Source organism: Eulemur rufifrons, chromosome 29 (assembly GCF_041146395.1).
Source record: "Eulemur rufifrons isolate Redbay chromosome 29, OSU_ERuf_1, whole genome shotgun sequence".
In the NCBI taxonomy this organism is placed as follows: domain Eukaryota; kingdom Metazoa; phylum Chordata; class Mammalia; order Primates; family Lemuridae; genus Eulemur; species Eulemur rufifrons.
The window spans coordinates 37,186,370-37,209,512 of NC_091011.1; the positions used below are offsets into that span (position 1 = coordinate 37,186,370).

The following is a 23,143-nucleotide window of genomic DNA, read 5'->3' on the forward strand; positions in this document are numbered from 1 at the left end:
AAGCAGTACATTAGTTATCTGACAGGCTTTGCCGATGATCTATAAGATGAGTTCATGGACAAGTGCAATAAAACTAGAATTTCATAAGGCTTAGCAGAGGCTATTATCTATTAAAAAGCCAGTTGTTCTTCTGATGATAATAAAGGGTGGCGTAGTAAAAGTACATTGTTCATTTGTTAGAAAATTTGATAACATATATATGTTCATTAAAAACCCCTCACAGTAAATTGCATGCTGTTACTTTTCATATTGGTCTTTAATTGCATAAAGAAAAAGTTGGCTCTGTCTATTAAGTATTATTACTCTCAATTATAGTAGAAACTTAGTCCTTAGAAGGCGTTAGTTGGGAAACTTCTAAAAATGATTAGAAATATGTGCACTATTTTATAAGTTATTATCAATTCTGGTTCATAGTACATTATAATCCAAAGAGGCCTTCTATTTCCTCATATGTTTACTACATACACTGTTTATATCAACATATATAAGATGCAAGAAATGAAGACTTGTGTCATGGTGGCGGCTGGCCAAGGCTTGGATATTCTATTACTATTTGTTCTTGCAAACTTATCTTTTATATTTGCTCTTTTGAGAGGTTCATCAGAGCCCGAAATCATGAACCAGCTCAATTAAAACTGCAAAGCTTTTATAAAAAAGATCTTTTGTAGAAGCTAACTATTAAAGCATACTGAGGTCAGATAAGACAATATTGATCAATCTGAGTTTTACTTTATATTTTAGTTTTATTTTTGCATTTTCTCCTTACAAATACTGTGTATCCACAGCACAATTATTTAACATATTGAGGAATCTGAATCATTGAATCAGTTAGATATAGAATTGTTATTGCATTTCAGCATTGATAAGAATTGTGACTGTGAAATTACCACTGTTTTATATAACATATCTGCTATCCATAAATTAACAGTGGAGGAATTGCCTGAATATTTTGAGTTTCTTCTTGGGGATCAATAACTCCCACACTGATATATAGTATATGCAATAATTCTAGTAATTCCATCTCTATACAAACAGTATAATTTAGTACAACATTTCATGGGAGGAAAAGTAATATCACAGGACAGAAAATGCATCATTTTTTCCCTTCATTCATGGAAGTGAGTCAGATGAACCATTTTATAAAGAACTGGGGTTTTATTCAGAAATATTGGTAAAGAACATAGGTAGAACCAAATCTAAGGTTCTTTTTATGAGTACCATTGACTTTGCTTTAAAGCAAGAGTAGGCTTATGCAACATATACTGCTTTACTTGTATAAATTATTTTTGCACTTGGATATAATTATGTTGTATTGATGGTGTAACATAATAAATTATTACATGTCAATTCAAAAATAAATATTTCCTTTTAGTGAAAAAATGTATATTGATGAATTTTTTTCTTTTAAAAGGAAATACAACATTTTAACCTAGAATTGTCCTGTTGTTCAGAAATTTAAATAAAAGTTGGTTTTTGTAAATTATTAATTGCAAAAATTAGATAAGTCACATTTCTGAAAGCTTCACATAGGAATGTGATTTAAATTCATAATATAAGATCAACCGTACTCATTTTATTGTTTTGTAATTGTGTTTAGAAGTTAGACTTTAATAGGATTTTATTCTTAATAACATTATTTTGTACTCATTCTTATACTCCAAGAAAGTATAATTTAAATATATCACAGACATTTTAATTTATGTCATTAATCTTCATTATCCCATGTGAGGAAGTTAATGCCAAGCATCATTTATTTAATATAATAAAATGAAAATAAAGTAAAAGCATTGCCTTCTTAAAATTCTACCACAAATAAAAGCAAGCCAGGTATAGTCTCCATATTATTAAGCTGATATTAGTTCTTGTTATAAAATCTTATGGAATATAGAGGAATTATGTCAGAATTATTTAATGATTTAAGAAAGATCTATCAAATTTTCTCAAAGAGATACATCAAGAATAGATAGAAATAATATCACTGCCTTTGTTGACAGTGCTTTTACCTATACTAAGTTGTTTGAATATATATTAGGTACATTTTATATTTGTGCCCTTACAAGATTGTGTATTAATTATCCTATTTTCTGTTTAAGAGTGTGGTGATTTTGAAGTGTACATGTTCTAGAATTAAAAAAAAAAAAAACACATAAAATTTTAACTTCTATTTGACTTAAAATTTTTTTTCTTGCCTTCGATTGGAAATTTTTCTGTTTTAGTTGCACCAAAGAAACAGATGTTCTCTTGTCTTTTGTTCCCTTGGTAGTGCCTATGATCAGAAGCCACAAGTGGGAATGAGGCCCTCCAATCCCCCAACACCATCCAGTACTCCAGTGTCTCCACTACATCATGCATCGCCAAACTCAACTCACACTCCGAAACCTGACCGGGCCTTCCCAGCTCACCTCCCCCCATCGCAGTCCATACCAGACAGCAGCTACCCCATGGACCACAGGTAATCTGCAGATACCAGTTTCAGAAAAAATGTTTTTAGCACTCTTGGAAGAAATTCCTAAGATGAATTCTGAAGACCTATAGAAGATTTAAGGTGAACGAGCGTATTAATTTTACACATCTGTGCAAACTATTTTTAGAAAGAGCTTGCTCTATCTATAGTTATAAATAATTTGTGGAGAGGGTCATTTATAAACATTCCTTTTATAAACATTTAAACTGGTTGCTAAAATGGAAAATTAATCTATCTACTGACATTTGAACATGTCCCTTTTGCTTTGCCTGAATTAAATTGCTTCACTTAAACTTTAAATCAGATCATCCCATTTTTATGAGCATATGTGTGTACTTATTCTATAAAGTTAGGAGACTAATTTTAGTAGGTGGCTTATGGAATTAGGTTCCTTACCTTATACTGAATGGTTTAGCTGTACATAGTTTTGCAGAATAGAACTTACTTGATTAAAACTATTTACCGTCCCTTCCAAGTGATGAATATTTAATGTCAGTAGACATATGACCTTGAACACTGTGAATATACAGTTAAAAAGATAGAGACTGAATTAGTTTCACTTAGAAAGGAGCAAGACAAGAACCAGAGCATAGAGCTAGGGAGAATGCTGTGGTGTGTAATTCGTGACTCCTAGAGATGAAGAGATTCATATTTAAATAACATATTGGAAGATCTTTAGAGGTCCGGAGATACTGCCTTAATATACAACTTAAAACAAAGGTTGATTATATACAGCATGCCTCCTTCTTCCTTCTACTTTGTACTTCTGTATAACCAGTGGTGCACTGGCAAATGTTTAACAGACTTGTATGCGAGAAAAACAAAAAGGCCTTATCTGTAGCGTTTGCTGAGTCTGTGATATAAATATTGCCCCCATGGCTGACTATGAGCTATCTGTGCGACACCTCTGAATGTAGAGTTGGAAAGAGATATGCAATAGTGCACTAGGGTATATAGTATTTCTGTCATTCAGATACAGTAGACATAAATAACCTCAAGTGCATAATTAGTAGTACAATACAGTACAATAATCAGGAAGTGATGAGTTTTGAGTTTTTATTGCCTTTGTTTTTAACATATTTTTGATTTTTAATTTATATAATTTAATTCTTAATAACGGCCGTGTTTAACAATTGGCTCAAAGAAATACCTGCAAATTTAACAATGAGCCAGTGAAAACTGGCTCTGACACACCATGTAAAAATAACTGAGCCGAAAGAATCTTCTAGATCAGCAGAGGAAAGCCAAAGTTGTGCCACTGGCAACTTTCTGAAAATAAGGAAGCACTCAAATCCGTTTTTTATAGGTTTTTTTCATGAGACTCAATCTCAAATTCAGTGACTTATTTTGCTATAAAGAGATGAGATGAAAGCATTCTTCATAATACTAAGCCGTATCATTTCTACCTTTGTTTCCATCACTTAAGTTCTCTTGTGCTGTAGTTATTAAATGCTTCCTGGTATCTTTTTCTTCTCACCCCGTAGACTTGAGACTTTGTCAGAGTGTAATGGTATGTGCATCTGTGTAAACAGTTTCGTAAATACAGATGAAAGAATTCTTATTGCAGGGTGGGCCGTTCAACAGATGCACATTGTGCAGGGCTAAAAGAGAAAAAGAGCGTGAACAGAAAAACAAGTTTTGGTTTGTCCACTTCTGGTAACTCTCCAGCGTTCTTGATAACTGAGTCTCTCACTCTTCACATGAGTGCCAGAATTACAGATCCTGTAGTTTCCTCTGTGCGCCGACGAGCTGTTTCTTAGGGAAGGTGACTGCTGAATAAGCAGTGTGCCTGTTTTTAGGTGACCTAACTTGAAATGCTCTAGCCAAATCCATTTTAGTTTCTCTACTTGAAGTCAAATATTTGAGACTGAGAACAGCCGGCCCGGAACTCCAAGAGGGAAGCTCGGGGTCTTTTCCCACTGCCCCCCGACTGAGTTTTGAGGACAGTACCAGCTGGCCAGTCCCAGGAAAATCTCTGAAGCCGTATGTTTCTGAGGAGGATTTCTTAGAGGGCTCTGGCCAACAAATGACAGTCCCTCAGTTATAAATGGCAAATTTGCTCTGGGAACAGATCTTTTCTCCAGAATGCCCCCTCCGGCCCAGGCACCCCACTTCACTCTGGGAATGCGTTATGGCCAACTGGCCCGCACCCTGCTTCCTCTCCGCAGCCTCACTCCGCTCCTCGGGCCAGCCCTTTGGCACTTTTTCCTCAACCCACTGTGCAGGAGCCCTGTCTCTTTTTCTCAGTGTTTCCACCACTTATACCCTGTTTCTCTTTATCTAAGAGTTCCTCGGCATGCTCCCTTTACCGTTTAACTCTCTTCCAGAAGCTTCTTGAATCACTTTCTCTTCACTATTGGTCAGTGGCTCATACAAATGGCACCAAAAGCGTGCAGCTTCCTAGGAAGCATGTGTGCTTCATACAGACGTGTTCCCCAGCAAGCACCAACTGGAGTCAGGTCGACTCGTAAAAACAAATGGCTTGGTTCCTTACAAAGCTTGCAGTACAAGTATTATTAACTTCCTTTTAAGGCTTCACAAGTGAACCAGTTTCTTATTTTATCTTCAAGTTACAATTTTCTGATTCACTCCTTGACAGTTGTTAATGATAATTTCTGTTTCTTTTTTTGGCTAATGAAATAAGCAAGAGAAGGGAAATAAATGCGGTGCCAGTCAGCCTAACTGTTTTGCAATATCCACGTTCTAAGTTTGTTTTCTGCAGGTGTAGGTGGAATTTCAGCGCTTTCCATGACCACCAGCGAGACTAGGGTTAAATCACAGGATGGAGTGTTCTTAGAAATGCTAAAGGAATCGCTTTGCCATTCTTTAGCTTTTACCTTATTTTCATTTAACATTACTGAAATTAAATGCTAACTTTCTAAATTAAAGTCTTAGGAATGCTTTTAGTGGGGGTGGGGGATGTTATAGGCTTATATTTGCTCATAGAAATGTTTTATAGGTTATTTTTAAGCACTCTTGGGGCATTTTTAGAGCACTTTTAAATCTTTAATTAATCCACATCTTTGTGGTGGGTCAATGATATTATGGATGAGAAATACAGAACAGAACGATTATGTGATTCGCTAATCGTTACACACTATAACCAAGAACAACAGATCATAGGACTTCCTTTCAGCCATCTGCTAAGGCCTCAGAACTTCCTCTTGACCTAACAGCTTGACTTATCCCAAATCTATGCACCACATACCTGTTATTTTCATCTTTGGATGTCAGACATATATTTATGCTTATTTTTATCAACCTGATATTTTGTTTCAAGCTATTGGAAGCCAGTATGGTTTGTGTTTACTGATTGACAGTAAAGAAGTGTTTTTTTTTTTTTTTCTAAAACCGGCTTGTATTTAATATCCTGTAATATCCAGTTTTATTTCTCACTAGAATACAATGATAATTAGGACATTGCTGAGGAATTAAAAGTCCGGCCAATTTGAGAAGAGTCATGTCTCTCTTGCTTACTCAGTAACTCATGGTAATGGAAGGAAAACCAATAAGTACATTTTGGTTGGGTAGGTTTTTTGTTTGTTTATTAGGTTGATAACAGAATTAAAAGAGGATGCAGTTTGAGATCAGACTGTTTTTCTCTTTCATTCTTCTATATAATTATTTGAGACCCTTTTCATAGGAAGGTATGTAAATTAGGCAACTGATTTAGAACTGTGCATTTTAGCCATTAGAGTATACATATATTTCCTCAAAATAGTGCATTGCTCTTCTCTCTCTACTCAAAGTACACTTTAATTTATTACTAAAATGGTGCTGCAAGGGACCAGTTGGAAGAGGAGCACAAGTTATGATATGATTAAAAAGCATAGTGCTACTGACCCAGGAAAGAGAAATCTAATGTTCTGTAAAGATTTATACTTGGTTCAGTTGGTATCATGTTCATTCACCAAACAGTGAAAAATTGAACCAATATTTTAAAGAATATTCCATGTTACCATTTCACCTGAAACACGCTCTCTTATTCCCTAGATTTCGCCGCCAGCTTTCTGAACCTTGTAATTCCTTTCCTCCTTTGCCGACAATGCCAAGGGAAGGACGTCCTATGTACCAACGCCAGATGTCTGAGCCAAACATCCCCTTCCCACCACAAGGCTTTAAGCAGGAGTACCACGACCCAGTGTATGAACACAACACCATGGTTGGCGGTGCAGCCAGTCAGAGCTTCCCCCCTCCTCTGATGATTAAGCAGGAACCCAGAGATTTTGCATATGATTCAGGTAGGCCCACGCTTTGATGGAATTATATTCAAGGCATCTTTTCACTGCCTTTGTCACTTTGGTTACTGTTAGTGTCAGATTGGGTGGGTTTTGGCCATTTTTTTGGTGGGATCTTTCCGATTTTATCCCTTACATGAAACTACACATGAAAGGTTGGAATATCAGACTGTTTTGGCATGAGCTGATGGTTTATATAATGTCCAGAAATGAAACCAGTCCTAAGAAAAGTATACTTCAGAAAATTATGCTTGCTCTGTTTGCCCAAGAGAGGAGCATTGCAATTTTTTTCTTGATTCTGTGGGGTATTTTTCTATTTTACCATTGCAGTGCTATTTAATAGCAATATTTACAGAAAGTAATATTTTTGTGAACTGGATCACTTATTGCTTATAACTCCTTTAAGAAAAATTTATTGGTGGCAAAGATTCTGAGGGTCCATAAATAAGAACTCTCGCATATTAGAATAGCAAAATATAGATTTACGGTTTATTCATGAGCCTAACTTAATCACAGTGAACTAGAGAGTAGTACAAAGTAGTAGAAGAAAGGGTTTTTCTCCTCATATTTATATTATATATATGGTTATATGTAGCATGATATTAAGGATGCATAACTTTTTTTGAAGATATGTGAACCCAATGGAAAAGAGATTTAAAGATTCTAATGAGGATTCTATGAGATTATATAGGAGCTGGTGCTGTAAGAGTTAATTGCATTATTTGTGGGCCATATATAATATGGACTTCAGAGTCAGTCACTGTCTGACCCTCAAAAGCACAAATTCACTCATAACCTTCAAATGTATAGTCCAACGTCCTTTTTTGAAGGTATGGGGAACATCCCCATTGTAGGTGTGCCATACATCTTGTAAATGACTTGTAAAATACTTGCTTAGGAAATTTAAAGCTGTTAATTTTATGTTACTTTCTCATCTCTAAATTATATTTCAAATTGCCAAAATTGTACCCCACCTTTGAATTCTAATTTTGATATTGTCAATAGGATACAGTTCTGTTTTGCATGAACAGTAAAATGGTAAAGTTGTATCTTTTGGATATGGTTTAAAAGAAATGTAGTAACAGTGTAAACAGGGCCTATGAAAAATTAATCTTTGGGTATCAAAATGTATTTTATTTTACTGGCCACCAAATTGCTGCAATTAAGTTGACACATCTATATTTGTCATACATTGAAATCAACAAGTATGATCTCTATTTTGTTTTATTGTCATTAGTTCTTTCAGCCTTACTGAGAGTATTTTCAATAATCTTTTATGAAATCAAATGTATTTATCACTGAATCACTGATTTCTTTATTCGCCTATTGGTCTTGGACAAACAGCACATTGAGAAATATTTTATAGTTGATTTAAAAACAATGCAAAAACTATTTTCTAAGTCAGTTAACTGAGCATCCATGATCGAAAGGTTATTCTTTCAGAAGGCCCCCCATGAATGTTGTAAGGGAAAAGGCAGCATGATTGTGCTCTAATACAGCCTGACATTAATTATGACAAGGGAAATTGAAGGTCTATTAGTTATAATTATAATTATAGGAATGCAATTTCAACTGCCGAATATTTAAGATAAAAAATGCAAAATATTATGTTAGTATAGTAGAAATTTGTATTCAGGAGAAGAGAATAAAACTTGGATAAGAAGACGGTGAGGAGATGAGAAATAGATATTTAGGGCCAATTTGGTCAGCCAGTACAGTGGGATCACGATTCTATCTTGATACTAAATTCTAAAAGATCCAATACAATAAATACATCTATTGTCCTGCTTTCCTTCTCTCCTTCTCCTCTTTTCTAGCCTAATAGTGCTGCACAAAGCAGTACAATATTTTTTATTTTTTTATTTTTTGTTGTTGGTTGGTTTTCTTAAATTCAATGTGATTTTTTTTTTTTTTTCTTACCCTTATGGACAAGTGACCACATAAAAAGGGTTAAATATGTGTTGAATGCTACATTTGGATTGCCTCATGCAGAGTCCCTTATGCAATATCCCATTGTTATAGAGTCATGGCTATTTTCATGCCCATGTATGAGGTTTTGCAAGTTCAGAATGCCCAGTGGGGTGAGGCAGATATTTTAGATGTTTATAGAAATATATTTTATTAGAGTTGTATATGTTTGTTGTTTGATTGGTATTTTGCTTTATTTTGTTTCATTTCATTTTATTTTATTTTCTGATATCTTATGGTAGTGTTGTTTTAGGGGGATAGTGGGCACATGGAAGTAAAGTTTGACTTAGGGAACTATCACCACATAATTTTCGCATGCTTTAATGGGGTAATTCCACTCTCCGGAATTTATCCTAAAAAATACTGAGAGATGCACAGTGAATGTTTGAGATAAACAGAGAGCAAAATGTTATAAACATATCATAGGTGAATGGCAAAATAAGTTATGGCTACCTGTAAAAGAAACATTATGCAGCAATTAGAAGTCAGGTTTTTGAAAACTATTTAATGAAATGAGACTACTGAGTTAAAAAAAAAATATTAAAACATGACTCATGCAAAATAAAACCCTGTACAGAAATACCCTGGCTATATATGGGTGGTAATATTATAGGTGATTTCTGTTTTGCCTGTAAAGGGCTTTGTATTTTAACAATGCTTATGTACTGCTTTCCTAATCAGACAGGATAAGTGTTATTCTAAAAAATATTCACCCGTTTAGAGTTGAATAAGACAACTGTCCAAATTAATCACATCAATCCTATAAGTGAAAAGAATGCTAAGTGAAGGATAATATTATAGTCTCATACATCGCAAGCTTAAATGACTTTCTATTAGTTGGTGTCTAGGACTGCCTTAGATGAGGGAGGCAAAATTTATAATGCTAATTGGTGGGATTCATGTTCATCTCCCCACAGTACTTGCAATCCCAACATTAGTGCTATGTTCCTTTGCATTTTGTCGGGTATTAAAAATCTTAAACTAGGATTGGGTTGCAGGGATAATATATTAGTAAGATGGTTTAAGCCCTTGAGGCCTTTTCTATTGTTCTAATAAGTTTAAAGATGCTTTCCAGCCATGTGGTGGAGTAATGCAGAAGGCAGAGCGGGAGGAAGGTGGCTGAAATAAGAAAATGAAGGAAAGCGCCACGTGCCTTGAGCTTAGGTAAAGGAGAGGAGAGCCTGACATCATGTGTTTGCCGAAGAAAATGGTTTTGCATTTTTTAATAGTGATTTTTAGGGTCACTCTTGCCACCACAGATGAGGCCTCCTTTCAACTTGGAAGCAGGTAACACTTACCGGGTGACAAATATTGTCGGTACTATTTTAAATTGGGAAGTTGATACAAATAGATGTTTCATAGAATCCTAAATTTTCATACTCATGAAAGCTCCTGAACCTCACCAACGTCAAATTCCTTCTCCCCACCCTGGTTTTATGGATAAATAGTTGAGGCTCATGCAAGTTCTGTAACTTACCATCAGTTACACAGATATATTGTGAAACAGCCAAAAACTAAAATCAAGATTTTCTAATTCTCAGTTTAGTGCACACTTCATGGTTTGTCTTTCTATATAATTGTTCATAATAAAGGGAAATATTTTATAATTTGTTACATATATTATTAATTCTTTATTCTAATCTAGACTGATTAGTTTTGTGTGCTTTTTAAAGGTTCTACGCGATCCAGAGAAATAAGAACATCTGTGTTAAAACTTTATGTGTGCTTTCCCTAATTTGGGCTGAGTACATTTGATGTTAGCACCCAAATTTTACTCTAATTGTTAGGTGTTTACTGCTGTGAGGTAGAAAAATAAAGGTCTCAAATTATATAAAGATTATGATGCCTTCTACTTTCTTTTTTAAAATATACCATAAACTGTGAAAAATAAAACTTCATAAAAGGTGAAGAATTGAGATTATTGGCTCAGTCCCATAATCCCAGCACTTTGGGAGGCCGAAGCAGGAGGATCACTTGAGGCCAGGAGTTCCAGACCAGCTGGACAACATAGCCAGACTCTGTCTCTATGTAAAATTAAAAAAAATAGCCAGGCATGGTGTGTGTGGGCCTGTAACCTATAGTCCCAGCTACTCAAGAGGCCAAGACAGGAGGATGGCTTGAGCCCGAGAGTTTGAGATTGCAGTGAGCTATTATTGCCTCACCTCACTCCAGCCTGGGCAGCAGAGCAAGACCCTGTCTCTAAAAAAGAAATAATTTTCTTTTTAAATAATGATTAATAGAAAAAGTGCCAAATTAATGTCTCATCCAGTTCTAAAATTCTTTGATTACATGAACTTGGTTTGTCTGAGCCTTCTAATTGGACTTCACTCTTTCTTAATATCCTTGGATAGTTCAGTGGTTTACAATTTGAATAGTATTTTTCAAACTTTTGTCAATCCATTCTTCACAAGTAAGCCTATGAGGGACTGCAGTACCTAAAACAGATGTAAAAGAAAGCTATTTTGGAAGAATAAGGTGGTTCTCTTCCCTTCCTCATTTTAAATCCATACATTCTTTACTGCAGCAACCCCTGCCAAACCCCACGTACCTCTTTCTTACCCTAGGGCTTTGACAATAGCCAATAGAAAAGCTGGTACATTTAGAGAGTGGTTATCTGCCCTTAGTGCATAGAAAAATTATGTGCAGGCACAGAAATGATGAAATAAATACTGAAAAAATATTTACCTCCTATTAAATATGTTAAAACTGGAATATGTTTAACTGTCATCCGTCAGAGCTAACAAATATATCTGGTATTCACATAGACCCAAGCTGGCACTTTAATCAAGAGATTTAAATACTCTTGGGTTTCTGAAATGGCAAGAGAGGAAGATTTTTATGTTACAAACATTATGCGGTGTTTTGCTATGTTGGTGGATGCTCATCCTAATCAAAGAGGAAAGCGAGGGAGTAATTCCTACTGCTGCCTCCAGGAAGCACTGCTTGGACTTCCTGTTGCAGAGTTTATAATGCAGTTTTAAGGTGACAGTTATATGAGGAAATCATTGGGTAACAGAGCAAGAATGACATGATTATTTTGTGCAGCCATATAGAAATATAAAAAATAGTGCTTTATGTGTTTGCAGATGATTTGTAAGAGCCTCAACTGATTTCATTTGCACTGAAGAAAAAAAAAAAATTCAGAAGGCTGAAATTACCCAGAAGTTTATTTCTAAACTGTTACTATTACATTTGTTACTATTAGTATAGCAATATTTCAGAAATATATTACTTTAAAAAATTTTTCTTGGTTGGGCATGGTGGCTCATGCCTGTAATCCTAGCATTCTGGGAGGCCAAGGTGGGAGGGGATAGCTTGAATTCAGGAGTTCAAGACCAGCCTGAGCAAGAATGAGACCCTGTCTCTACTAAAAATAGAAAAAAAATTAGCTGGGCTTGGTGGCGCATGCCTGTAGTCCCAGCTACTCGGGAGGCTGAGGCAGGAGGATTGCTTAAACCCAGGAGTTTGAAGTTGCTGTGAGCTAGGCTGACACCACGGCACTCTAGCCCAGGCAACAGGGTGAGACTGTCTCAAAAACAAAAACAAAAACAAAATCAAATTTCTTATTATTTATTTACAAGCGGAGATATTTGTTCTAGGACAATTGACCTCTTACGTATTTTCTAATAATTTTTTCTTACCTCTTTCTGAACAATTTGGGCACATCTAAACAACTGAAAATATTGTGCAGGAAATACAAGGAATGTAGTGATTACAAAAGGAAGCTGTTGAAAGATGCTAGTTAGAGTCAAATGAAACACAGAGAGTAGAAAGTAAAGGGAACTGATACTTATTTTGAATATCCCAGGCCTGCCCTAATTTAGAAAGTTTCATTATTTCCAAAATGGAAGGTCCCACCATGATCAATGATTTCTCCCTCTTGAACATTCAGATGTCACTTATAGTTCAGTGTTTTTACATTAAAGAAATTATTTTTCATATTTTAGTCATTTTTTAAATTGTATCACAGTTGGGATTGTAATTAGATAGCTAAAGGGGGTAAGGAAGTGGGGTAGTATTTATCTACTCATAGTCCCTTAAAAAGTATGGAAGAGTCAGCAAGTTCTGGCCACTGTATGTCTTCACCTCTTCTGAGCAACCACAACAGTCTTATCTTGGGTCCTGCCTCTATCTTATGTAAGTAAAGGGGAAGGCCTAAAATTATGGAAACCATAGTATCTAGAACTCTTAACACCTAAAAAAATTATTTCAGCATAGATACTGAACATACTTCTCAAATCAATCTATTATGAATTTTATATCTGGCTCCTAATAATTATAAACTTGTATTCCATGTATTATGGTTGTCAGACTTTAAACATATTGAACAAAGAAACTTATGTAACATATTAAAACTTTTTTAAATATGAGATATTGCATTTGAAAATATTCAGGTTCATTTCATCATCTTTTATTTATATATTTTTGAACCTCTTGAAAGAGTAATTCCTAAAAGAATACTGAATTTTTTTAAAGCCTTGGAGAAAAAATACATTAGGAAGTAATGATTCGATATATGTTCACTTCTCAGTGATTTTGCTCTGTTCTATATTTTTTCTGGATGGTGAAGTATATGGGTCATCTTCTCACCTACCTGTGTCAAGGTTGAGCTCCAAACTATGGCCATAAATTTGTTTCTTCTTCACCACTTTATTTGTTAGATATTATAAATTTGAAGTTAAATATGAAATTGTCATAATGTCATAGTAGACAATTCTTCAATGGTCTAAATTCAAAGACTGGGCAATTTTTATGTTTCTCCTCTTCCCTTCTTCTGCAGGCATGATAATGGTCCCATCATCAGTCATTTAGAGATATTCACAGGGACTGTTGACTGTAAATTTTTTTCCCACAGTTTCACATCACTGGAAGAAAGAAGTGTTTTCTTTCCTCTGCAGTCAAGGACCAAATTACAGATGGCTGATAAAACACAATCTATATTTAACACTATTCAGTATAGGACTGACTCTTCATAAATCATTTCAGTAATTGTTCATAAATTGCTTTTTTTCCCTCTAAAAACTCTAGATGTTTTAAGTGTTACCATCTCTAGTATAATTTCCAGTGCAGCAATGATTATGGTTTCATGTCTTTTGGCCTTTTGTACCTGATATGTAACACTCCCAAAGGCCAGCCATTGGCCCTGTTGTATTCCAAAGCATCATTTACTTATGGCTATATTTTCTCCTGGAACATGGCAGCTCATTTTTCCCCTCCTAACACTAGAACTGTTGCTTAAAGAAATTCAAGTGGAGAATCACTTGGGAACTTTAAAGAATGAGCTATTGATTCTTTAGAAAATGTTAACATCCTATCTGTTTCTCTAACATTTAAAGATAATTTTCTTTTACTCAGCCAGTGATTTGTGGACTAGTAGATCACTTAATCTCTGATTTTTGGTGCTTCAGTTGTGAAAAGTGACAGTGATGTCTTCCTAATTGATGTTGTTATTCTAATAGAGGATAATAGAGGTCATAGATTGCCCTCACAATTTGACTTTTGCTTTTTATTGCTTAGCATGTCTCCTATGGGTTTTCCTCATTCGTTTCTGAGTTAAAATTGCAAATCTCCCAAACCAGTACTCTGGTCCACTATATCAGTTTTTCTAAGAAATACTTAAATATGCCCTAAATCTACAGTTACAGTAAGTGGCATTGGCTAGTGATTTGATTTGAGAATTGAGACTAGAGTCTGGATTTACTCTTTATGCATTACCACAGGTCAAATGGACAGGGATTGCATTTTAAGTCACTAATGGAAGGCTGAACGCTGTCTTAAACCAATCATATCAGTTTTACCCATGACTGATTGATCCCTAGGGGCAGAGCCCTGTAAGCATTTCTCTTACATGAATGGACGCTATAGAGCCCAGAGTTTCATTCATAAAATGGAGACTGAAAGGAAACACACACACACACACACACACACTCTCTCTCACTCACTCTCCCTCTCTGGAATGTCCATTTATACAGAGCTGAAGGGTGTAGTGTTCCATCAGCTGCTGCTTTTGCCAGTTGACTGGAAGTAATGATTAATGCTCATTGGTCCTGCTTGCCTGTAACCCGACACTATTTATGGCCTTGCAGTGTTCCTAATGTATAGTGAATGAGAAGACAACATTCTCAAATCAGAAACATAAACAGGAACTGGTGGGTCTGAATTCCATTCAAATATGTCATTTCAGCCTCACAGTGTTTGTCTAACTTGGATTTTACAGGCAGGAAAGGGGGAAGGGAGAGATAATCTGCTTGTGAGTTGGACTAACTTGGAAAAAGGAAATTAGAAGGGGGTGGAGTGTACATTTATAGTGTGGGATTTTTATTTTTTATTTTTAAATAAAACAACCAGGACCCTTAGGCCTAGAACTGCTTATGGCAAGTGGGTGAAATGCACATACAACTGTTGTTATAAATGGAACGGAGATTTGAAATTAAATGAGACAGTTTAAAGGTGAATGTTTGGATGTCTTCGTGTGTGTGTCTGTGTGTTTCATGAATGTGAACCAAAGAAGGAAGAAAATAACATTTTTAAAGCATATGTATATATGTGAGCATATGTTTTTTAGGCTTAGAATATTGTTAAGGAATTTTTTACACTAAAAGGACTTCTACACTTAAGTGAGTTAACTAGTAGGTTTGAGGAAAAGAGAGACATTTTATTTCATAAAATATTTTCATCTAGGATATGAATAACTTGAAATAATTTTCAAGGAATTATAGTCAGATTACATAAATGATTATTGCTTTTATTGTGTGATCGTGCCTCTGTGTGTGTGTGAGTGTGTGTGTGTGTAGGTGTGTGTGTGTGTGTGTAGTTTCTCTTTAGTGGTTTCTAATACAGTCTGGAGAATTCTACAAGGATAAGTAATTCAAAGATAAATATAAAAATAATCAAAAAACAAAACCAAAAGAACGACAAGCATGTGTTACTGTTATTTATTTAAATATTCTCTTTAATTTAGAGAATTGTTTTTGAACTCTCCATTCTGGTAACTTTTTTTTTTTTTTTTTTTTTTAATGTGTGCGTCCCTACAGTTCACTGCTTCATCTGCATGATCTGTTTTTATTTATTGTTAGCATTGAAAAATAAGACACTGGAAACATACTAAATCCTGGGCCTGACATCTATGTATTAGTTGTGCCATATTGAGTACATTTTGTAACCTCTTTTGTCCTCAGTTTCCTCATTTATAAAAAAGGGCTAATAGCTCCCATCTCTTAGTGTTTTTGCAAGGATTAAATATGATTATGTTTGTAAAGTGACTGAACATATTAGGGGTGTAGGCAGTTATGAAGGATTTCCGTCCGTACAGTTTTATTTTGTCTAGATATTTCTTCAAAGACTGCTAGTCCTTTAATAAGATGCCATTGTTATTTCCAATAATTAACAATATGCTATTTGGGGCTAGAGAATAACTTAAAGTAAGCGAGATACTCTTAAAGCAATCACATTGTGCAAGTCTGGCGAGGTACTGTTATGCTGCTTCTGACATAGGGAAACATTCACGCTGAACTTCTTACTAGTATTATTCATGTTCAAAGCAAATAGAACAAGTCATCCGAATGTTGTGTGATCCAAGGAGAGAAGAAAGTAAGAGGGCAAGGCTGTTCGTGGTGTTTTTTTTTTTTTTTTTCAAATGACGTAGATTCCAGCAGGGGAGAAATTCAGGACTGAAACTTAACATTAAAACCTGTTGTCTCCTCAGAATTTTTCTGTGGCCCATTTTGGCAGCTAATGGCATCCTTTCTCGTATTTTCTTTTAAGCCTCTGTTAGTTGTCAAATATAGTGATATCTGTTAAACACTCAAAGTTACAGTTGTGCTTATGTTTCCTATCACTTCAACTTTATTTTTAACTTCAGCTTAATAAAACCATCACAGACTAGTAAAACTTGTAAAATTGTGAGCCTAGGAGATCATATACATTAATCCTATTTGGATCTGGTCATAATTTGTGTGTGATACCGTCTGAAAAAAACCCAGATGCTGGTAAGAGAAATGTGTGATTTTGTAGGTAAAATTCTATCCCGTTATTTGACACTATGTAGCCTTAAAGCATCTGAATTCAGATCACTGCATTTACTTACTTTACTTTTTCTATCTTTTGTGTTTTTTTAAGATTTTGTAAACACTATTGTAGACTTACAAAAACTAGCATAGTTCTCTCCCTGTACTTAAAGTCTATCAATGGTAAATTCAGTACATCTGAGCTATGGTGAAAGAAGTATCTCTGCAGATTTTATATGATTTATATTCACAGTTTACTGAAAGCCCTGAAGAGAAAAATCCCACCTAAGTGTGAATGAGGTAATACTAAATTCATCACTCCTTTCTTAAGATTTAAGCCATCTCCAACTTTTTTGCCTTCTTCACATGAGGTTCAGTAACATTAGATGTTACATTCACATTGAGTTTTATAACTGACAGCAAACAGGTCTTATAAAACTTGATTTTTTTTCCAATCACACTTGTTTTCTTTCTCATGTGAATTTGGGTATACTAATACTGGGCCTTATTTTTGGAGTTATGATAATTACTCTTAGATTTATTCTATAGGAGAGTGATCATATGGGTGTAAAGAATTTCTTCCCATTAGCATCCTTTCAAGGAAACTTTATAAAGTATATTTCTCTTGATGGACTACACCAAATTTATATGTGACAAGTAGAAAAGCAGACCAAAAGCCATGTATGTGATTCATTTGCATTTAAATGCATCTTCATGAAGCTCATGTTATTTATATACTCTAGAAAACTTTTGGATTTTAAGCATGAACTATGAAATTACGAGGAAATAAGAAGAAACAAACAAAAAACAGTAAAGTACTAAGTTTAAGAGAAAAGACATGTCTTAATGCTCATCTTTCTTAAATGAAATTGGTGTCATTAGATCTTAATATGAATCAATTTTTTTTGTATAATAGATACATGTTTTCAAAAAACTAGTTGAAACTCTGAAGTATGCACTGAAGTACACACACTCACACTCTTTTTTACGGGTACATAATAATTGCAGATGTGTGTTTACATATGCATTTTGACTCTGGATATTTAATGTGCCACATTTTCTGCCATCATCAATATACAAGTTTATATGGACTTGAATTTTGTCACATCACTTCCACAAGGAGTGAGTCAAGTGTATAGTCAATCCATCTTTGCATTGTATACTTACATAAAAGCAAAACCACATTAAAGTACAACATCAAATTTATTGCTGTTTTACTGGGAATTCTTGTCTAATCTTAGAGATATCAATGCTTAACTTACACACTGCTTATTGCTACAGGAATTTAACCAGAAGCCTCGAATGAAAGAGACTTGTTTTCCCTGCTTATTTAGAGTTTATAATATGAAATAACTCCAGATTTGCACACTGTTTGAAAGCAAAGCAATTTTAACCACTTCTGTAGAGCTATCTCAGACAATCGTGGTTAATCTTTTGTCTCTGTGCCTGATGTAGCTCCTGGAAGATTAGACAAACCATTCTGTACTACTGGGCAGCAAATATGCAAATCAGAGTGCCTAGCAGCATTACATGTGCAAATTCCAAACTGCACTTAGTGGTCAAACCCTTGGTAAAGCTTCCCAAATCAGTATTATGTTTCCCAGCACAGCTTGAAAATGCAAATCAAGAGACAGAGAAAGCCACATTTTTTTTAAGGTTCTTGCTTGCATATCTTAATTTGAAAAGAGCTTTAGTAATATTACTAAAGGTTAAGGCTAATCAAATCGAGTAGTTTGGAGTGTTAGTTTACTCTTCTTAACTTCCCCTACATTGACCAGTGCATTAAAATGACAACAGTGCTTTGCTCCTTTGAATTTTTGCAGCATATTAGATCAGCTTTCATCACCATAAACTCATCTGTAACAAATTATAGGCAGTTAAATTTCTGGAAGCTGATTTGTCCAGTTCTAATAGCATGTCATAGAAGTTTTTGATCCACAAGTTTTGAAGTAAATAAAATTCTTTGTCTTAAATTAAATTTACATAATTCAATTTTTAGATTGAATTTAAAACTTTTTAAGCCAAAGTCATCTAGGACCTGACGTTAGGGGATAATATTGTAAAAAGAAGCTTAAAAGAGGCACCCCTATAGTTAAACAATCTACTGGAGATTCTGGTTTAAACCTTATAAATGATAAATTTATAATGAATTTTAAATCAGTGTATTTTAATTATCATAAACTAATAGCTTTGTGAAGAAAATTCCAGAATAAGAGCACCAATAAGCAATAAATCAGCCATCTTATGTGATTTAAGAATAGCAAATTAAGATACAAATATAACTTATTTAGATACATAATTATCTCTAGGTTTAAGTACTGTGGTTCACTCAGTTTAAATACTTGTGAGGATCACTTAAAAATAGATTCTAGTTTTAATAAGTACCATATATCAAATTCTTACTGTGTGCATATACTATGTGAAATGTTGCACATGACTTACCCCACGTGGTCCTCCCAGCAACCCTTTTAACGGTATGGTTGTTATTCTCAATTTATAGATGAGGTTGAGAATTAGCTACGTTAAATAACAATGTGGTACTCCCATGAAATGTCAGTCCTGAGATTCAACATCAGTTCTATTAGGTGACAAGGGGCATGATTATATAACCACTGTGTTGTACTAATGATCTTAAAGTTATAATTCATGGCTGCATGATGGGACAGCGTAAATATGCCGTCCTCTTAACATTGTTGCATAGGCTAAACTCCAGCTTATTACTGTTGTTGAATTTTGTAACTTTTCTTCATGAAAAAACAAGGGAATACAAATGTAATGCCTCTATTCCCTGCTACAAAACATTGGCCTTTGAAGTAGCCACTTAGCTAGTTTGGATCTTAGTCGGGCATTTAGAAAAAGTTAAAATATAATGCCAAACTTCATTGGTTGGATTTTTTATTAGATAAGGTAGAAATGAAAGCAGCAGGCAATTTAATTAGCAGTAATTTTTCTGGGCAAGTCATTACTTTGATGAACTTCAGAGCAATGTTTATGGCTCCTAATTAACCATGTTAGTCATTTGATTGAATAATCACTTTGGAAATGTTTCTACAATTTGATTAGAGTCTGACCCACTCTGATAGTCATAAATTAACTGGTATCACTTTAGGATAACATGACTTTGGTTACTTTATGGGAATAAACTCCTCTTAGCCATATTTTTTCAGGCTTCTCTGAATTGTATAAAGGACACCAATTTTAAGGATAGACTGGATTTAAACAATGCTAGCCAAGTGTCTCAATTTTAAGAGCTAGATGTTAGTTTTATTTATTGTAAGTTAGTATTTATTTATTGTAGATTTTAATGTAACAAATAGTATCAGGAATTGGCAAAAACACAATTACATTCCCATATATGATTTTTTTTTCTAAATTGCCATTCATTATTTTTTTTAAGAATTTAGATCACAATTTGGGCCTTTGGAAGTATAATGGAGATTTTGGTGTTAGCCTTATTATATAAGTTATTAATTTATTGCAAATTTTAAATTGATATACTTTAAAATATCTTAGATTAATAGAAATTGAGAAGAATTTTACAGAGTAAATACAGCAATAAACAAATCAGCTCTTTCAGTAGATACATGTTAGTGAAATTATCCATCATATCTTATATTTGATGTCAACTGTCTAGTTTTCCAGGATTATGTTAATTTTGTATCATGTTAAAATGCTTTTTATAAGGTGTTCCTTCAAATTTGAATAGCAAGTTTCTCAGAAATGTTTGAAATGTTTTTATTTCCTTCCTTCCTCCTTTTTCCCCCTCTGGGAAGAAAAGACTGCGTTTGGTCACACTTATATGTAATAGAATTTAGCCTATATGTTTTCCTCTAGCTGCCTCCAGAGCCAACCAGCTGTTTTTACAGCCACACTCCAGGTGTGCAGCAGTCAATAAAAGTATTTTGTGGCAGGGTGTCAACACTGGTACAACAAAATGCTAGCCTCCATGCAGCTGCTGAGCTGATGGCAGAGTTATTAACACTGTCGCTTCCAGGCCCAGCTGCTTTGAGGGACCTTATGCCTGGCAATAAATCAAAATAACATTAAAAATTAATATGAAGTACCATTAATTAAAAAGTTGGGCCAAAATGGATTGCTAACTATTTGGTAACCCAAAAGATCAACTACAATGCAACCCTATTATAAATGCAGGTATCAGGAAACAACGTTAACTCTGCCTTTTGTAAGGTCAAAATTATATACTGCATAATACTTTCTGTAAGGAAGGCATGATATGATAAAACTTTTGATAATGATTTACACTATTTTCAACTTGTAATATTTTAAATGTTCCAAATGTTACCTCTTTAAATGTAATTGGTATTAAATGCTTTTGCTATGTACATAGACTACTATGGGATATACAAATCTGTTCTATAAATATTCTGAGGCATATTTGTAACTCATGAAACTGTTGCAAAGACACCATCATATTCATGTGGGGTTGCTGTTTGAGCCAATATTTAGCAAAGTTGATTTGGGTTTGATTTCACATGCCTATTCAAGAGAGTCGGCATTCACCATAATACAAACTCCTCACTTTTCCATTTCTTTTGTGTGCTTTGCCTGAAATTTTGATCACATGTTGACAGGTTCCCTTCATGGCGACTCATGTCAGTTTCTGTCACTTCCTTCCACACTCTGTCCATTGATAACAGCACGGTTTCAACTCCAGACTCTTCTTTGACCAGTGTTGTTTTCCTCTTTCAGAAGTGCCTAGCTGCCACTCCATTTATATGAGGCAAGAAGGCTTCCTGGCTCATCCCAGCAGAACAGAAGTTAAGTTCTCCATCATTGAAATTCCTTGTACACATCTTTTAGAATAATCAGACATCCCAAGTTTGAGGTCACTTAATTAATCATTATATTCTTTGTAAAAAAATCATTTATGTTCCCTAAACCATTGTTTTAAAATGGTCTATTTAAAGTAAAAGGAAGATTTTTCAGGTCATGATATCTTGTATTTGGTTGTTAACATGAGTGATATGCATAGAACCAGCTGAAAAGTGGATTTCTCTGTTCTTTTTTGCCAACAATCACATCCTTTTAAACCTAAACTTATACTTTCTATAGATTAGCCCACCTTCACAGGGCTCTACTGAAATGTATCTTAGAGGAATATTCAGTTTTGCTTTTTTAGAACTAACAGTTTTGAAGTAAAACACAGTAGATTTAAAGGTTTTAACCTTTAAATTTCCTGGGTTTTACATTTTTGGACAAGTAATTGTTAAGAATGAAATTTCACATAAGAGGGCTAGAGAAGGGGTTTTTATTGTAGACGTGTTTGTGGTAACCGTGGTGGGAAGACTTCACTTTAAGGGACTTTGGTACCTGCAAAGTAACGGATAAAAATGGTTTTTATATAGATCTAATCCCCATTAAAGAATTTCTGGAAATACATGCATTGTTTCTGCCCTAAACACTCTATGTCTCTTCAGTAAGACTGAATGCATTCTTTTAGGCTAGGTCTAATATTGGTTATTTTGTATAAATGATATTAGAAGTTTAAAGCATAGTATGAGGTGGTAAATCCAAACTATTTGAGACCAAAAGTCTTGCACAAATACAATGTAATTATTGTCACTGCTGTTAATATTATGCACCCATCATTGAGACCTATACATTTGAGAAATAAAACTGTAACTTAACTATATGAAATTTCTTTCTGGTAATTAAAGCTAACAACAATTAGAATAAAGTCCACAGTCAAGGATATTTGGGATAGAAAATGATTGTGAAAAGCTGTGAATATATTTTACATTTTTCTAAGGACTTAATTATGTTACAGCAAAAAAAAAGGAAAGCTTTGTTTTTCACTATCTTATTTATTGAAGAAAAGAAAGGTAACCTACCTAAATATTTCTATGAGGTAGTAAGGGGGGGTAAAATGAATCTCTTTCAGAGCCTCAGGATAATAATGCAAGATAAATATTAGTATTTCACTTTGATTTTCCTCTCTTCTTTTTGAATAATGAAGCTTTGACAAAAGTGAAGAAGTAAATGATACATTATAAATGCTAAGTTTTTCAATGTTTGCATGAGCTCTGGCCTGGGTCAGTAGTAATATATTATTATATATCACTGTGTATGAGAAGACACTCTAAATTTCATATGTTAAATCATTTAATTCCTACAAGGGATTAAAACTCTTCAAGAGCTATCATCCCCATTTTATGTCTGAAGAAACTGAGGTCGAGTGGTTAAACAATGTGTCCAGGGTCAAAGAGCTGAAAAGTGGCAGAGTCATTTTCTATCACAATTTTTGTGTTAATGTTTATATTTTCAAGTGTTTGTGACCTTCATTTCTATCAGGAATAAATGTATTCCGTTTTCCCCCACAGGCTGTATGTTTGAAAAGGGCCCGAGGCAGTTTTATGATGACACCTGTGTTGTCCCTGAAAAATTCGATGGTAGGTTTTTCACTGTGCTTCAAGGTTTGATGTTTGTAGAAAGGAATGATTACCCTT

General features: G+C 34.4%; 1 protein-coding gene across 5 annotated transcripts in view; it reads left to right on the forward strand.

Annotated features, from left to right (window-relative positions):
- The window catches only part of ETV1 (ETS variant transcription factor 1), an 88,194-nt gene that overhangs the window by 46,759 nt on the left and 18,292 nt on the right, over nt 1-23,143 (forward strand). For 3 of the 5 annotated variants that reach the window (XM_069461354.1, XM_069461356.1, XM_069461357.1), the window contains 5 exons: nt 2,264-2,452; nt 6,458-6,705; nt 21,387-21,454; nt 22,894; nt 23,018-23,086. In XM_069461354.1, the coding sequence (XP_069317455.1) occupies nt 2,264-2,452; nt 6,458-6,705; nt 21,387-21,454; nt 22,894; nt 23,018-23,086 (575 nt within the window). The remainder of the gene's footprint in view (nt 1-2,263; nt 2,453-6,457; nt 6,706-21,386; nt 21,455-22,893; nt 22,895-23,017; nt 23,087-23,143) is intronic. The other 2 variants (XM_069461358.1, XM_069461355.1) reach the window with 2 other exon arrangements.